This window comes from Typopeltis vanoorti, chromosome 12 (assembly GCF_054136105.1).
Source record: "Typopeltis vanoorti isolate ZY-2024b chromosome 12, IOZ_Tvanoo_1.0, whole genome shotgun sequence".
Taxonomy (NCBI): Eukaryota; Metazoa; Arthropoda; class Arachnida; order Uropygi; family Thelyphonidae; genus Typopeltis; species Typopeltis vanoorti.
In genome coordinates, this window is record NC_143560.1 from 119,389,919 (window position 1) to 119,406,894 (window position 16,976).

At 35.7% G+C, this 16,976-nt stretch overlaps 1 protein-coding gene across 1 annotated transcript in view; it reads left to right on the plus strand.

Annotated features, from left to right (window-relative positions):
• Positions 1-16,976, plus strand: part of LOC150101176 (uncharacterized) — a 202,517-nt gene that overhangs the window by 168,835 nt on the left and 16,706 nt on the right. Inside the window, exons 8-9 of the mRNA XM_090402185.1 lie at positions 367-453; positions 15,842-15,918. Coding sequence (XP_090258311.1) covers positions 367-453; positions 15,842-15,918 — 164 coding nt within the window. The remainder of the gene's footprint in view (positions 1-366; positions 454-15,841; positions 15,919-16,976) is intronic.

Consider the following 16,976-nt stretch of genomic DNA (forward strand, 5'->3'; position numbering starts at 1 on the left):
TTAATTCAGTGGCTGGTACATGCAGAAGATAGTTTGTTTCGGTATACTTAACTATTCCTCTCTCCCTCTGTTGCAGCAGGAAAGAGAGGGCTGTAGTAATCAAATATGAAAGAAAAGTGAAGTGCCTCCCCCTACACACACACACACACACACACACACACACACACACACACCTTACATTTCATTTTCTTTAGGACTTGACAGAATAGTATTATTGACATACAGTCCCGAGAGTATTAAAATTATGCTATTTTCAAATAAAGCAGGTCAGGTAATAAATTTAAATTGATTTACATGCAAATATTTTCATGTTTTTTTTTTTAAATTTAGAATAATCATTTCATTCTGAACTTTGTTCATTTTTAGAGGAGTCAGCTGTAAAGCTGTATGATTCTTTGTGGAACTTAGTAGATTCTGTAAAGGATACTGATTCATTTTTGAGTAGTGACAGAAGTAAGTTTAAATTATCAGAAATTGAAAAGTAAAATATTTATATATATAAGTTACTGATTAAACATGTTTACAAAAACCATTGAAATATCTCTTCAATTTTGTAAAAATGAGTTATTTCAAATCATGTTACTTTTGTTAATGCATTCATGCCAAGTAGGAACAAGTCATCATCTTATGTTCTGCTTGCTCATAGAATGGACAATTGTCTTGTTCTTTAAGAAGTTATGAAGATATAGCATCTGTCATGAACTAAATCCATGTTATGATGTTTGTAATGATTCGAAAGGGATAAGGCCTTGTTGATCCTTGCATTTCAAAACTTTTTCACCGGAAATATTGTACATAACAGAATATTTTTGGAAAGGAATGTTGTTTTTTGGAGATCATAAAAGGTTTAAAAGTGTCTACATTGATATGTAAGAGGTTCTGAGATTCTAAAAGAGAGATTGCATGGAAGAGAGAGGGAGACTTTATATCAGACATCTGTGATGGCCGTGCTTTCAAGCTTTAGCACTTTATGACAATTCTTTTTTGAGTAGCCTGTTTTTACTGAATTGGTTAAAGAAAATAATTTTTTCCCTTCATTTTATTAGAACAGTCTTTTAGGACATGCATAGTCCTATTTTACATTGATGTAATGATTCAAAACTTGTGCCATGAATTATGGAGTAAGCTGGCATGATGATTTCTACAAGTATGATGAGTTCCTTTCTGTAGACCAGTGGTTCTCAACCCTTTTTCCACTTGTGTGCCCCTTTTAAACCCATTTCTATAAATTGTACCCCTTGTTTTTAAAATAGCTGCTTTTAAATACTGACATTTATTGTTCCATAACTAACGTTTTGCATTTTGTTTACTTTACTTATTTTTCCACCATTATTGATTATTTTTCGTGTACCCCTGAATGGGCAGCACGTAACTCCAGGGGTGCGTGTACCACCGGTTGGGAATGCTCTAGACATCCATTGATGCATCACTGTTTAATTCCTACTGATTAAAACATGCAGAAAGGAGAGTTGTCTCAATGGTGAACTTTATTTTTATATGGAGACTCTTTAGAAAACATTCAAAATTGTTTAGATCATCCAGCCTTGGTTTCAAATTGGCTTGTGATAAAGCTTTTTTTTTTTTTTCATGTATAAGTTTAACTAGTGGTGATAACAGAAAACGTAGGACCATATTTGGATATTTTGTCTTTCCATTTGAAGAGGGAGGGCCATTGCTTAAAGAAATTTGTAGTTTCTAGGTGGAAAAGCTCTTCTAAAGAAATGTTATCTTCGGTTGTACATTTATAAATAATATTATTCCAAGCTAGTTAAATATCATTTAATTAGCTTGGAGACATTTTTTTCTGTGTCGGGTCCATACATGAGAGGTTGGTTGGTCGACCTATAGTATGTTTGTACCATGCATAGAAGATATTTGGGAAAGGAGAAACTTGTTCACATTAGATTTGAAGGCCTGTTCATTGTATTCCTTTGGGGAAACATATGGGAGAGGAGGCTGCTCCAGAGTACAGCAGCAGCAGTAAGAAAGAAGGAGAAAGAAAAGAAACTTGTTCTATCAGTATGGAGTTGGGTGGTAGTTGCACATGTTTATGTGGATTTGGTAGAGAGCAGGGGGTGGTATTTGATAGTTCTGATGAATATTTACCATGGAAATATTTATAGAAAGCAAATACAGTAGATACTGACTGCCTGTGCAAGAGTGGTTTGTATGAGTTGGTAAGAGATGTCATTAATCAGTCTAATTGCTCTCTTCTGTATTGCTCTGAGTATTTTTAAAGAGCCAGGCACCTTCTCCCAGATGTGCAAACAGTATTTGGTGGATGAATGGATTTGTACAGATTAATAGATGTTTTATGTTTTTGGAGGTAAAATTAATGCCTTGAACCTAATTTTTTGGATGTTGAGGAGGCAGTGGTCGTAATGTTGTTTTTGCCAAGAGAGTCTTGATGTCAAGATAATTCCAAGCAAAGAGAGAGATTCATCTTGCTTATAGATTTAGGTGTGTCAAAGCTAAGGCTGTGAGAATATGGTTTTATTTTATGGGAAATAAGACAGAACTGTGTTTTTCAGCTGTTGAAATTGACTCGGTTATCTGAGCTCCTTTGAAGAAGGGTTTGGAGCAGAGGTTGTTGCTCTGTGAGTTGTGGTAGTTTGTTTAGTGCAGGGTTTTGCTGAGTGAAGAGGAGGAATGTAGTGTAATGTCATCAGCAAAACTGTATTAGATTGAACAACTGGAACAGGTCATTGATGTATAGAAGAAAGATGGTTGATGAGCGGACAGAACCTTTTGGAACCCCCTAGCAGAACAGTCCACCATCACACACAATATGCATCCAGTGAGAAAATTGGCAAGTCAGTTGCAGAAGTCATGAGACAGACTTAATAATGGGAGTTTACTTAATAGGCCCAATCAAAAGACTTCATATCTAGTGCAACCGCTTGGGATTCATCCAACTTTTTTATGGTACTTATCCAAAGGTAAGTGGTATAGGTGTGCAGATCCCTTATTGAACAGCATTGACAGAATCCACACTGGTGGTTGTTTTTTAGTTGAGTAATTTCAAGATAGCATAGGAGTTGGGTGTTGCTATATCTCTTGCAATAGTTTGGTGGTATGCATTTATCATTGGGAATAGGTTGGACATGGGCTAATTTCTAGGGTGTTGGGTAGATTCCAGTGGAGTAAGAGAGAATAAAGAGGTGACATAGAATAGGAGTCAACTCTTTATTTGGCTACATCACTGGATGTAATACCATTTACAGTGGCACTTTATAAAACCCTAAACTCTTCTAGAGGAGTGATATCGAAATGGGATCTCCTTGATATTTTGGATGAAGATATGTTTTTTTTTTTTTTTTTTTTTTTTTTATTGTGCAAAGACATCAATGGTCATACTGCACCAGGACACAGGTCACAGCAGTACATGTGGTAAATGGTTTGTAGGACAATCACAAACATCCATGCCCTTGGTGGGATTCAAATCTGCAGCCTCTTGGCTGGAGAGTGAATACACTAACCATTTTGCCAACCAGGCCAACTAAAATATTGTTCAGAGTTTAAAGATCAGGGAGTGATAGGTATGAGGCTCACCCTGATGACTAGAGATGATCACCTAGTTCTGACCAGAAACATGATCCATACTTTTGATATACTTAAGGCTCCGACATCTGTAAAAGCAGGGTATCTCAACTGTCGTGTTGGGCTCTACACCCTTAATCTGTTGAGATGCTTTAAATGTCAGAAGTATGGACATGCCCAAAATGCCTGTTGTAGTTCTACTATCCATGCCTGATGTGGAGTGAAGAACATGATAATAAATCTTGCTCCTCAAACAAAGTTAATTTTTAGTTGTAGGTGTAGGTTTCTGTGGTTTAGATCAGTTCATAAGAAAGATTCCGGTAATTGGACCATATGTTTATTAAGGTAAATAACAATAAAAAATTAAAAAAAAAAACGACAAGTTTCGTAAGCCGTTTCACTTACATCTTCAGGTGTCAAAGGTAACTAAAAGTTTAAACACAAGAAATGAGAAATTACTCAAAATAGTTGATTCTATGCAGTTGTGGTCGTCTAACTGTTCATGAAATTAAATATTCGAATGCAGATTGAATGCAGTGCCAAGTTTGAACAATGCTGGATGCTGTCACGTTCACATTGTCCGAGGTCTGACTCAGGTATATTTTTTATCAATGCTGACCAAACTTGGTGTAGAATTAGGCCTTGGTTTTTGTTACATTGCATTGGAATTCTAAGCATGTTTGCAGCTTCTTTAAATTTTCTTATGTAACAGTTTTTTTCAATGTTTATTCAACCTTTAGACAAAGATCTCACCTGGCGAGCTCACAATAAAACCAATGATCTAGTTAAAAAGATACCCAATTGGACTAAAGAACTAAAAAGAACTCAACAATCAAAACACCCATTAGTTCCAAGAATATATGGTGTACCAAAAATACACAAGATAGGTATTCCTTTAAGACCGATAGTGGATAGAAGAGACTCTCCGACCTCGAATTTGGCAAAACATCTCACCAACACGATTTTACCACACATAGGAAAAACAACATCTTTTATTAAGAACAGTGCACATTTTATTGAGAAGGTAAAAGATATATGCATAGGACCTTCAGACATCTTAGCAAGTTTGAATGTAATCAACCTGTTTACAAATGTTCCCAGAAATGAAACAGTGAAGCTCCTTGAAGACCTTTTTCCTCCGGACATCGTAGAACTTTATAAACATTGCATGGAGAAAAGAGCAAAGCTAATAATAATGGCAAATATCTGTTGGATTTCTGCTCAGGACATGGACTGGTTATTACTAACACCATGTTCCAACATAAAAATGTGCACAAATTCACATGGAGAGAAGAGGCAAGGAATAAGAAAAGTCTCATTGACTATGTTATTGTTGATAGTGATGTTCTCTCCCTGGTGCAGGACACCAGAGTGTACACAGGATTTGAAATTGGAAGTGATCACTATTTAGTCTTGAGCAGGATAAAATTGAATTTCATATTGAAAAGAAGAACATGTAAGAAAGTTTTAAAGCAAATAAAAGTTGAGCAGCTCTCAGATGTGACCTGTAGACTAAAATACACAAAGATTATTGAAGAAAAAATGAAAGAGTTTGAGAACAGGAATCAAACCTTGGAGATTCAGTGGCAAACTCTGAAGAAAACATTGATTGATTCTGCCAGAGAGGCATGTGGTGAGGTTGTCTTCAAGAATAGAAAAATCAGAACTCCCTGGTGGACATAGGAAGTTAAAGAGGCAGTGAAGGAAAAGAAGAAAGCATATCAAAAGTTTCTTTGAAATAAGTCAGCTTGTGCTCTTAGAGAATACAGAGACAAATGCAAGAATGCTATACACTATGTAAAACTAGCTAAACAAAAGTCATGGGAGGGCTTTGGCAAGAATATAGAAAATAAATATCAAGAAGGTGGCAAAATATTCTGGAGGTTGTTGAAGAAGCTTATTAATGGAGGAAAGAGTGCTGTAAAAGGAGTTAGAAATGATAAAGGTGACATGAAAACGGAAGAAAAAGATATCCTTGAAGTATGGAGTAATTACTTTGAAAAACTGCTAAATGAAACAAGCAATGATGACAGCACAGTGGTAAAAAACACTGACCAGGCATGCAGTCAGGAATCCATACTTGAAGTAGAAAAAGCCATCAAAAGTTTGAAATGTGGAAAGGCAGCAGGAGTAGATGATATTCGACCAGAAATGCTGAAGTATGGTGGTATAAGAGTCTTACAGTGGCTGCACTGCATAGTTCAGAAAGCCTGGACAGAGGGACGAATTCCTGATGATTGGAGTAGAGCTCTCAGAGTACCCATATATAAAAAGGGAAATAAAACTGAATGTGAGAATTACAGAGGTATTTCCCTGCTGAGTGTTCCTGGCAAGATCTATGCAAGCATACTTGAGAAACGGTTGACAAGAATTGTGGAAGAAAAGCTTGGTGAAGAAGAAGCTGGATTCAGGCCAAATACAGGCTGTCAGGATCAGATCTTCACTTTACGACAAATAGTCGAGAAAGCATGGGAATATAACAAAGGTCTGTATTTAAGTTTTGTCGATTTGGAAAAGGCATATGACAAGGTGCCAAGAGAGAAGCTATTCAATATGCTGCAGTTATATGGTGTGAATGGGGCATTATATCAAGCAATACTTAGTCTTTATTTGAGTTGTAAGTCAGCAGTTAGAATTGAAGGAAGTACAGGAAGATGGTTTAATGTTAAATCTGGTGTGAGACAAGAATGTACATTATCCCCTCTGTTATTCATTATCTATATGGATCACATTATGAAGGAAAGTGGTATTAAACCTGATATCAAAATTGGAGATGTTAATGTCAGCTCTTTGCTTTATGCGGATGATGTTATACTTCTAAATAAATCTGCTACAAGTCTGCAAGATTCTCTGACTAAATTGAGTAGCTGTTGTAATAGATATGGTATGAAAGTCAGCAAAAAAAAGACAAAGACAATGAAAATAGGCAGAATCATTGAAAATGTCAACTGTATTGTGAATGGAGAACCTGTGGAACAAGTAAAACATTTCAGCTACTTAGGCACGATTTTTAGTGAAGATGGTAAATTCAATATAGAAATAGACAACAGAATCAGCAAAGCTGGTATGGTGGGAAGTCAATTGAATAAATTCATATGGAATAAGGGAGAAATTAGTCGGAACACTAAATTAGCTGTATACAAGACAGTGTTCAAACCAGTTTTAACTTATGCATCTGAGAGGTGGGTCAGAAGTAAAACACTTGACCAAAGACTAGAGACTGCAGATATGAGAGTCCTGAGAAAGATTATAGGCATGAACAGATGGCATCAATGGCAGTATCATATTAAAAATGAGGATATTAGGAAAGAACTTGATATTGTCAACATCCAGGAATGCGTTAGCAGAGCTAATCTCAGGTGGTATGGCACTTAAACAGAATGGGCGAAGAAAGATTCGCAAAACAAGTGTTCTCTGCCAGGTTGGCAGCAAAACGACCCAGAGGAAGACCAAGATATAGGTGGATTGATATGGTACCTTAGATGATAGAAATATAAAAACTGATAATGTTGGAGTCTTGACAAGTAATAGACTGATTTGCAGGAATATTGTAAATAGGAAGTTAATAATGATGTAATTTTTTTCATGTAGTACTATCATATCCTGTACACCCCTTGAGGGTACATGGCAGGAATTTGATGATGATGCATAAAAAATACTTTTTTCATGTATCAAAACAAATTTTGGAAACAAAAAGATGGACTGGCTATGGACTCCCCCGCCCCCTCTCCCCAGCTTTAGCTAACCTGTATATGGAACACTTTGAAAATAATGCTTTAAACGATTATCATAAAAATACGAAAATTTGGCTACGCTATATAGACGATATTTTCATCATATGGCCAGGAACAACAGAACTAACTGCTTTCAAAGATTACCTGAATAATATACACAACAACATACCATTTACTTTGGAACAAGAAGAACATAAAAAACTTCCCTTTCTTGATATCCTAATAGAAGTCAATGAAAAAGATAATAAATTATCCTTCTCCATCTGTAGAAAACCCACCAACACAGGAAGATTTCTTAATGCAGCCTCACACCACTACCTCTCGCAAAAAATACGTTTAATTAAAACCTTGAGGGACAGAGCTTATAATATTTCCAGTACAGAAAAACAGAGAAATGAAGAATTTCAGTATTTAACACAGATCCTCAAAAAAAAATTGTTATGTACCTAAGACAATAAAAAGAATCCTCAACACACCTCCTACAAGCATCTCATAAAAGAAAGATTTCAAGAATGCAATCATGCTTCCATACACATCAAGAATGTTACAGACAAAATGGCCAAATTACTAAACAAACATAACATCAAAGTTGCTTTTCTACCTCTTGAAAAAATTTCAAGATTTCTACATCCCCCAAAACCTCCACATCATCCTTTAAAAAAAACCAGGTGTTTATAAAATTCATTGTTCCTGTGGCATCTGCTACATAGGCCAGACGGGAAGATCAGGTGAAATTCGCATGAACGAATACCAAAAAAATGTGCAAAAAAGAAGAGAACACACATCAGGCCTAGCATACCATACAACTCCCACCAGCCATAACGTACTCTGCCAAAAAACAAATATATCTTACATTGAAAAAAATTGTTACATAAGAAAATTTAAAGAAACTGCAAACATGCTTAGAATTCCAATGCAATGCAACAAAAACCAGGAACTAATTCTACACCAAGTTTGGTCAGCATTGATAAAAAATATACCCAAGTCAGACCTCGGACAATGTGAACAACAGAATGTGATAGCATCAGGCATTGTTCAACTTAGCATTGCGCTGAATCAGCATGTGGATATTTAATTTAATGAACAGTTAGACAGCCACAACTGCATAGAATGAACTATTTTGAGTAATTTCTAATTTCTTGTGTTTAAACTTTTAGTTACTTTTGACCCCTGAAGATGTAAGTCAACATCTTCAGGGGTCAAAATGACTTACGGAACTTGTCAAGTTTTTTATTTTTATTTTTTATTGTTATTTACCTTAATAAACATGTGATCCAATTACTGGAATCTTTCTTATGAAAGTTAATTTTGTCGTCTGTCAGGGAGGTCATCTGGCTTACTCCTGTTCATGTCAGAAGTGGAAGAATGAAGAAGAAATTCAAAAGATTAAAACAGAAAAAAATAGGTCATAACAGGATGCGAAAGGAAGTTAGTTACCACCACACCTGTCCAGAAATCCTCTTATGCTGAGAAGGTGGCAGTCAAGAATTCAGTAGCATCTACCTGATAATTTCATCATACTTGAGCTTTATGATTGTGAGTGTTTCTATGTGGAGTGCATCAGTTGAATGACCTATGGTCTCACTCCAGAAACAACTCCAAAAATGGTCTCATTCAGTGAGAATGAGACCATTCTTGTAAAAAAAAAAAATTATACAAGAATATCACTTAAAGGTAAACCACAGATACTCCACAGAAAAAAAATATATATATACCTCGGTATCTACTGAAAGTAAATTAAACTTATCAAATGATCCTGACACAACAGATAATGTACTGAGCATTTCCAGCAGAAGAGATGGAAACTGGCCTTCCATACTTCCCAAAATCAATTGATAAAGATAAACCCACAACGTCTTGCAAATCAACAAGTCTACAAGCCAAAAGAATAGAAAAATTTTTACAATTTGAACTGTTGTAGGTTTCACCAGATTATTGATTACATCAAGATTCTGCTGCAGAAACACAAGCTTTTCTTTAGAAAACGTATTTAAAATCCAGTGAGACCCGACCTTAAAGAATTTCACAGCTGTTGGTGAGGACAGAATGGCAGATGGTCCTGTCCTGTTCATGGCAGAATAGTTATCCTAGTGGGCAGTCATATACCCCTTTCCATCATGTCCAGCCTAATACTACTATAGAAGCAGTAGCGATTTGCCTATCCATTGGATTCTTATTACAGTATAGTATGTTCAGTACTATACTGTAGGGTTATGAGTTAAATCTTATTATTATTATTATTACGTGATACCTTCAGCGAGTCTAAAGATTCATCGAGGGAGAGCACCTGCTCTACGGCTCTCTGTCTCCACCAACTATAACGAACCACAACTACACCAACATCATCTGCTGCCCATCCCCACCACCACTAGTATTTTCACAGACAATCACAAACATCCATGCCTAAGCGGAATTCAAACCTGCAGCCTTTTGGCTCCAGAGCGGATACACTAACTACTCGGCCAACCAAGCCGGCAGCTACATTACAACTGTCTCAGTCCATACTTCTCTCATGGATGACTTTAATGGACATAACACTAGATGAGGTTGTATCATTGAGCAAATAATTGACAGTCATTCCTTTTCCTTCTTAATAATGGAGGCAATACCTTCTTCCACCTACCTACCCACTTGTATTCTGCAATAGATCTCACAGTCTTCTCCTCTACTCTTTTTCACTGCTTATGTGGAATGTCGAAGAGAACCTCTATGGAAGCAATCATTTTGTTTGCATTATGTGTTCACAGGAAGCATGTTCTACACAAATGCCTATGTGGAAAATCGGTCAGGCTAACTGAAGCACTTTTTCCCATCTTGCAAAATTTAATGCTGAAGCAGCCAGTCAGACACCTATAAGTGAAGCTGTGAAGTATGTAATAAATTGTATTGTCCAGGCAGCAACAGCTGCAGTTCCAAAAACATTATCTTGATTTCCACTGTATCCAAAGCCTTGGTGGAATCCTGAGTGCCAAGCAGCCAGAACAAATCAAATCTAATATCTTTTAAATGTGCTAAGGCCAAAGCTTGCTATGTGAGATGTCAGAGCTAAAAGCAATCTAGGATCCAGTTTACATCATCAATTAATCAAACAAGCAGTGCAAAAATTGTATATGATAAAATATGGAAAATGAACATAATGGATGTGTTTTGCTGATCCCAAAGCTATTGCAGAACACTTGGGGAGAAAATTTTGCTTGTATTTCAGCAACAACGTTATATCCTCAAGAATTTTTAATATTGAAAGAGCAACAAGAGAAACAGCTGCTAACCTTTTCTACCAATGGGATAGAGTCATACAGTCAGCCATTTGTAAGGGAGGAACTGAAAAGAGCTCTTTTGCTATCTTGCCACAGTGCATTAGGCTCTGATGACATCCATTATGAGATGATTAATCATCTTCTATGGATTAATTCCTCTTACTGTAAAACAGAATACTTAGATAGGAAAAGTTTTCAGATTTTTGGCATAAGTCAATTGTCATTAGCATTCCTAAACTAGGAAAGAATCCAACACAAGCAATCAATTATCAAATCTATCACCGTGACCAGCTGTCTTTGGATGATATTGGAGAAATTTTTAATGCCAGACTTCTCTGGTATTTAGAAATCAACAGCCTTCTTTCTAATACACAATGTGACTTTTTGTAGACATTGTTCAACATTGGACTTCTTGATCAGTGTAGTGCTTGAGTTTCAGTGTTCTTTGACATGGAAAACATGACAACCTGGAGATATGGCATATTAAAAGACCTCTGTAACCTTAGGTCTCAGAGGGTACCTTCCTTTATTTATTGAAACTTTTTATCTAGCTGGTTCTTCCAAGTCTTAGTGGAAAGTATACACTTTCTCATCCATATCATCATATGGATGATATGGATGAGAAAACTGCCAAAGTTAACTCAGTCACTGAACTTTCCCACTTTAGGCAGGGCTCTATACATCTAGCAGAAAAGTAATGAGGTTTTTTTTGTTTTTTTTTATCGCAACAATTGGAAAAAGCACTGTCAAACTGACTATTACGTAGTATGTTAAAGTGATTCCCTCTTTTTCCGTCAGTACCAATTTCTTGTTGATTGGGTAAATACCTGTGGAGTTAGTGTATTTTTAGTAAGCATACGTGTGCGTTCTGGTGTGTTCATCACAAAAATGGAGAAGCGAAATCTTGAACAATGTTGGGAGGCTTAGTATCACACACACACATCCCTTTGGTATGCATGTTAAAGAGTTTATGAACGCTATTGGCATGAATGTTGACATTGCCTACACCAGACATAAACAGCTTTCCACCATGGCCAGTTTTCATTTCGTCCTGTAACTTCTCATTGTGCCATCTAAGGAAGTCTCACACTCTTATCATCTGTCTACATGCAAGTCATTAACACACACAGAGCAGAACACTCTGATTATCTTCCAATCTATACTAACAGTTCAAAATTTGAGACATCTGTTAGTTTTGCTGCTGCATTTCCTGACTTTATTATATCTAATATCCTAGATTGTTGCAGTAACTATACATCAGAGTTACATATCATTCACCTTACACTTGTGCACATAAAAGAAAACTGCTACCAAAAGTGTATCCCATATTGGACGCATTGGACGTGGAAGATGGATACATAGTAGTACACTTCGACTTTTCAAAGGCTTTTGATAGATTACTGCATGATAAGTTGATAGACAAATTAGACAGATTAGTGCATTGAATTGGAGATGGGCTGTTTGATAGATATCAACAAGTTGTGTATGAGGGAGCAATATCCCAGAAAAGAAAAGTCACTAGTGGTGTGCCTGAGGGGTCTGTTTTAGGGCCATTGCTGTTTAACCAGTATGCTAATGATATTGGGGAAGATGTGAATGGGGATATACAGTTGTTTGCAGATGATGAAGTTGGGACCAACTATGAGGAGTAGAGCAGATGTTGTGACCTTACAAGAAGACTTGAATTGACTGAGTGAATGGGCATGGAAGTAGGGATGCCAGTTCACTATTGCAATGATGAACTGGCAGATTCTCTGCAGAGAATTTGAATGTGTTGAAGGCACCGTATGATGAGCTGTGTGTGTGTGTGTGTGAGATAAAAGGGATCTCCTAGATGAGTCTGTGATTCCATGGGGTCTTAGGATACTAATAATATATACAGGCATGTAACAAATCATTATGTGCACATTCTAGAGAACCATGTTAGAAAGAAAAAAATTTGCTTTTCAGCTATATATCCAGAGAAATTCTATAATTGTTTGTTTTAAATTTAAGATATAGGTAATTATATTTCATTCTACATTAATCAGATATGAACTCTTTGCATATGATAGGTATGTCTGTGAGAAAGAATATTCATGAATGTAAATAGATTTCTTACAAATATATATTCCATAATTTATTGTTGTAATAGTATGGGTGTTCAATAAATTACACTTCTAGGGAATGAATTGTATGTCATCATATAAACTAGTTTTACATGTGCAAATTTATGAAGGGCTTCATTTTGAGAAAAAAAAATAATCGGAGAGCAATTTATTTTGCAAAACATAACAAACCAGTAATAAATAGTTTATTTATATATATATATATATATATATTTACTAAAGTAAAGGGCCAAAAGGCTTCATTTCAGTGATGCAAAATTATATAAATCAAGTGGATATTGAATCCAGCATTATTTCAAAGCCAAATGCAGAAACTATGAACGTTTCATACGAAATTTGACCAGAGAGCTTACTGGAATACTCTCGCCAGCATTTACAAGATGCCCTAGTGTGGACCTTATAGGAGACATGAATGCTTCCTAAACATCCATATATTTTTCTTCTGTTGGTTCATTTTGATAAGGTTTCACTGGCCTGACAGCTGTTTCGAACTGGTTAGTTTTGCCCAGAGACCAGGCAGAAACCTTAAGAGAGCAAAAGATCTTGAAGTGTCGGAGAAATGTATTTAGTATATATCATTAATATATATATATATATATATATATATATTATTGTTATTATAATTCATTTTACTTGGTGGGAAATATTATTAAAAAGTTTTAATAATATTCGGTATCAGTCATTAAAACTTTTTAATAATATATATATACTAGGGGGGGATCTGCCTGATGCCTATGGCACCCAACCCCCGAGTTCTGGACTGGTAGGCCGGTTTCCCTTGAATTCTGATGAATCGAATTTTGAAGACTCGACACTCAGGGTAGCCCCTGAGTTTCAAAAAGTTTCAAATAACTTGACAACAAATGTGACATAAAAACGTTACAAAAAAGGCTTATCGTTTTATATTATAGAGTAGATATATATAGAAAGTTTTTTACCTTGGGTATACTATACCCAAGGTAAAAAAACTTTCTATATGTTAAAGATACTAAGAAATTTCATAGACTGGGTTTTAATCCTATTTTCCCAAGTAAGCAAACAAGCAAGTAAGCTAAGTTTGCACCTGAAGCATTTTCAGGTCTGAGGCAACTCATGGTAAAGGTGGCATAAGCTCTGATCACTTGCCTTAGTATCTCCCATAATGCAAAGCACATCTCCTTGCGAACATATTTAATGTTATGCATTAAGGGATGGGCCACTAACCAGACCAGTTTAATCCTTTATTTAGGTGTCGTTAGTGGGAGATGTGCTTTGCATTATGGAAGATACTAAGGCAAGTGATCAGAGCTTATGCCACCTTTACCATGAGTTGTCTCAGACCTGAAAATACTGCAGGTGAAAACTTAGCTTGCTTGCTTACTTGGGAAAATAAGATTAAAACCAAGTTTATAAAATTTTTTCGTATCTTTAACGTATAGTATCCCAAGGTAAAAAACTTTCTACATCTTTCTCTCATCCTGAGATTTTTATTTAATAAGGTCAAACCACCTTGTAGCAACTCGTATAGGTAAATATAAGTTCTGCGTTACTTCAACCTTGGTATCACCACCTCAGGGTCTGGCTCCCACTGATGTGCTTTTGTGCAGAAGTTCCCACTTCTATCTTAGTAGAACCTTCTGTGGGACCATGGGCACAAATAAGTCTCATTGTCCAGTTCCCCATTCTGATATTTGCCCACATCACTCTACTTGAAATTGCCTACCATTCAAGAAGATTAGCCTTGTATTTAGTGTTGAATACTATGGCTACTCCTTTTCCTTGATTGTCATTACCTGAATATAACATTTTGTATTTATTGCTTAGAAAGATCTCACCAGTTTTGTCTTTTTTTTTTTGTTTCATTCATCCCTATTATGGCAATTTGGTACTTATCCAATTCCTCAGCTAGTTCCATTTCTATGCCATTCAGGCTTCTTATGTTTATAGTACTGATTTTGAACTCTGATGATATTGAGTTGGTATGTTTTAGGATTTGTTCCAGTAGCTGACTTTTCGCTGTTTGCCCTGTTCCCTGGCAAAAACAACAGGTCCCTTGTTTAACTGGACGACGCCCAAGCAGAACCAAAAGGTTTGAGTTGTTTTGTAATGTCTGGCAGCCAGGAGTATACTTTTTTTAAGTAAGTTTTTTTAACTTGCATTTTTGTGGGATCATGCTCTAGTGGGGTGTAGGTAACACAATCTCGGAGTATAATATTCATTTTTCGATTATATTCCATGGCATTATCCTTATTTGCTCTGTGGCAGCACTCACAAATCAACCAAATTTAAATAAATACGGTTGCATAAAACTTCCCAAAGTTTGGGAAACATTAATTATCAGAGCACTTTATATCCTAGGACACCTACAAATACTCATAGAGGGCACACCACCTAGATAAAACTTTAATCACTCACATGTTTCACTTAGTATTGTGCTTTATTTGAGTGTGTGTTACAAGAGTTATTTGTAATCCCTGAAGATCTCTCAGTGACTGAGATGAAATATTGAAAGTATTTCCATTAAACCTCCAATATGATGTCCTCCCAGCACTTCAGCCTTAACACACAAATTTTATTACTGAAGTTTTATCTCAAATGGTTGTTGACTCCATAAATCATGTATAATGAGTGCTCTTGACCATTTAATTTCACTGAATGAAAAGCTCCACTTGCTCACATAGGAGGATGCAGAACCTCTAACCAATTGATGCTGTTTGGAAAAGACCTCCAGAAAGGATATGATTCAGCAACTCTAAGCAAAAAAAAAAAAAATTAAAACCCAAGAAAGCAAAGTGCATGATCAGTTCAACAGCAGTTCTGCATATTCAGTAAATATTCTTGACCTGTCTCCTAACATTATTTTGCAACTTCATTTACTTTCTTGAATCCAAATATTATAGAGTAAGTGTTTTTACTGCTTGCTTTGCTTTTATGTGTCCCCCCCCCCCCCAAAAAAAAATTATGGATTTCCTATCCAGTTGCATTGCTTTGTTTACATCAGCAAATAAAAAAAAAACATTAAAAAAAACCTTGTGCCCTTAAATTAAATAAAAACCCTTAAATTCAGATTTTTTACTACAGAAACGTAAATAACTATCTCTCTCCTATTTCTACCTTTTTAAAATTTAATAATTAAAGTTTTCAAATTTTTGAGTTGCACACACACATATTGGTTTCTGTTGTTATGAGAATGAAAGTAAAATTTCAGTCTTAATTTCCCTAGGTCTTGCTAAAGAAGAAAAAGAGTTTTCTTTAAGACCTTCAAGCAGTAAAATACTTAGAAGATTATCTAGGGAAAATGTAAGATAGGATTATCTTGATATGTTTTACTGGTTTCTTCATTGTTCTTTTTTTTATTTTTTTATACATTGCATAAACTATATGCAACTTTTAAAATACAGTGATTATAAACTGACTTCTGAAGTTCAAAAAAAATTTTTTTTGTCTCGATCAACAGATTTGCCTTGTTGATCGAGTAAATAAGATTCCACTATCTCAGTTTTTCAACCAACAAACTCAGTTCACTTCTCACTATAGCTTGGATGTTGGTGTATTTTTAGGTAGCTTGATTGTGTTGATGGTTCATCCACTGTGAGATCTGTCATCCTCTTTCAGGCCTCTTACTGGAGGCCTGAAGTGGCTTGAAATATACCATGTTTGGTATCTGGAGTAAGGTTATGGAATTGTCTGACTTTTAGCCCACCTAGAGTACACAGCGTAAGATAGGATTATACCTTTTTGTTGGTGAGATTCATATAAAAAATACTCTGCAACTACTTTCATTTTGAAAACTCATTCTTTTAGATAGATACTTTTGATCGTGCAGTTGAATTATGCCTATTGCAGTGTTCCTGTGCTAGGCATAATACATAAATGAAATATATGTAAATAAAAAGTATTTGCTGATGTTTTCTGTTGACATATATTATGAACATTTCAGAATACACAAATGAGAGAGGTAGTCTTAAAAATATATGAAATGCTTATTTTTCATAATTTATTTCTTGTATCAACACTGCATTGGTGTTATAACATTCCAAATGTATCTCAGTCCTTATTCATGCAAGAGGCAAAGTGGTGGATAATGTTGACGATTGCAGAATGTCACATACTAACTGATATTTATCAGCAGATAGTTTACCCTGTATGAGGGGAAGCTATCTGCTGATTTTTACTTATTTACAATAAATTAGCATTATGAATAGTAAAAGCAAGAGTAGGTTGATGCTATCATGAGCAGTTTGGCTGGCTGGCAGTCATTACTGCTGCCATAGACAGAGCATATGTGAAAATGAGGAATATTGATGAAGATTTCACATTTTATGTGAAACTTCAATCACCCACATTTGCCTTCATTG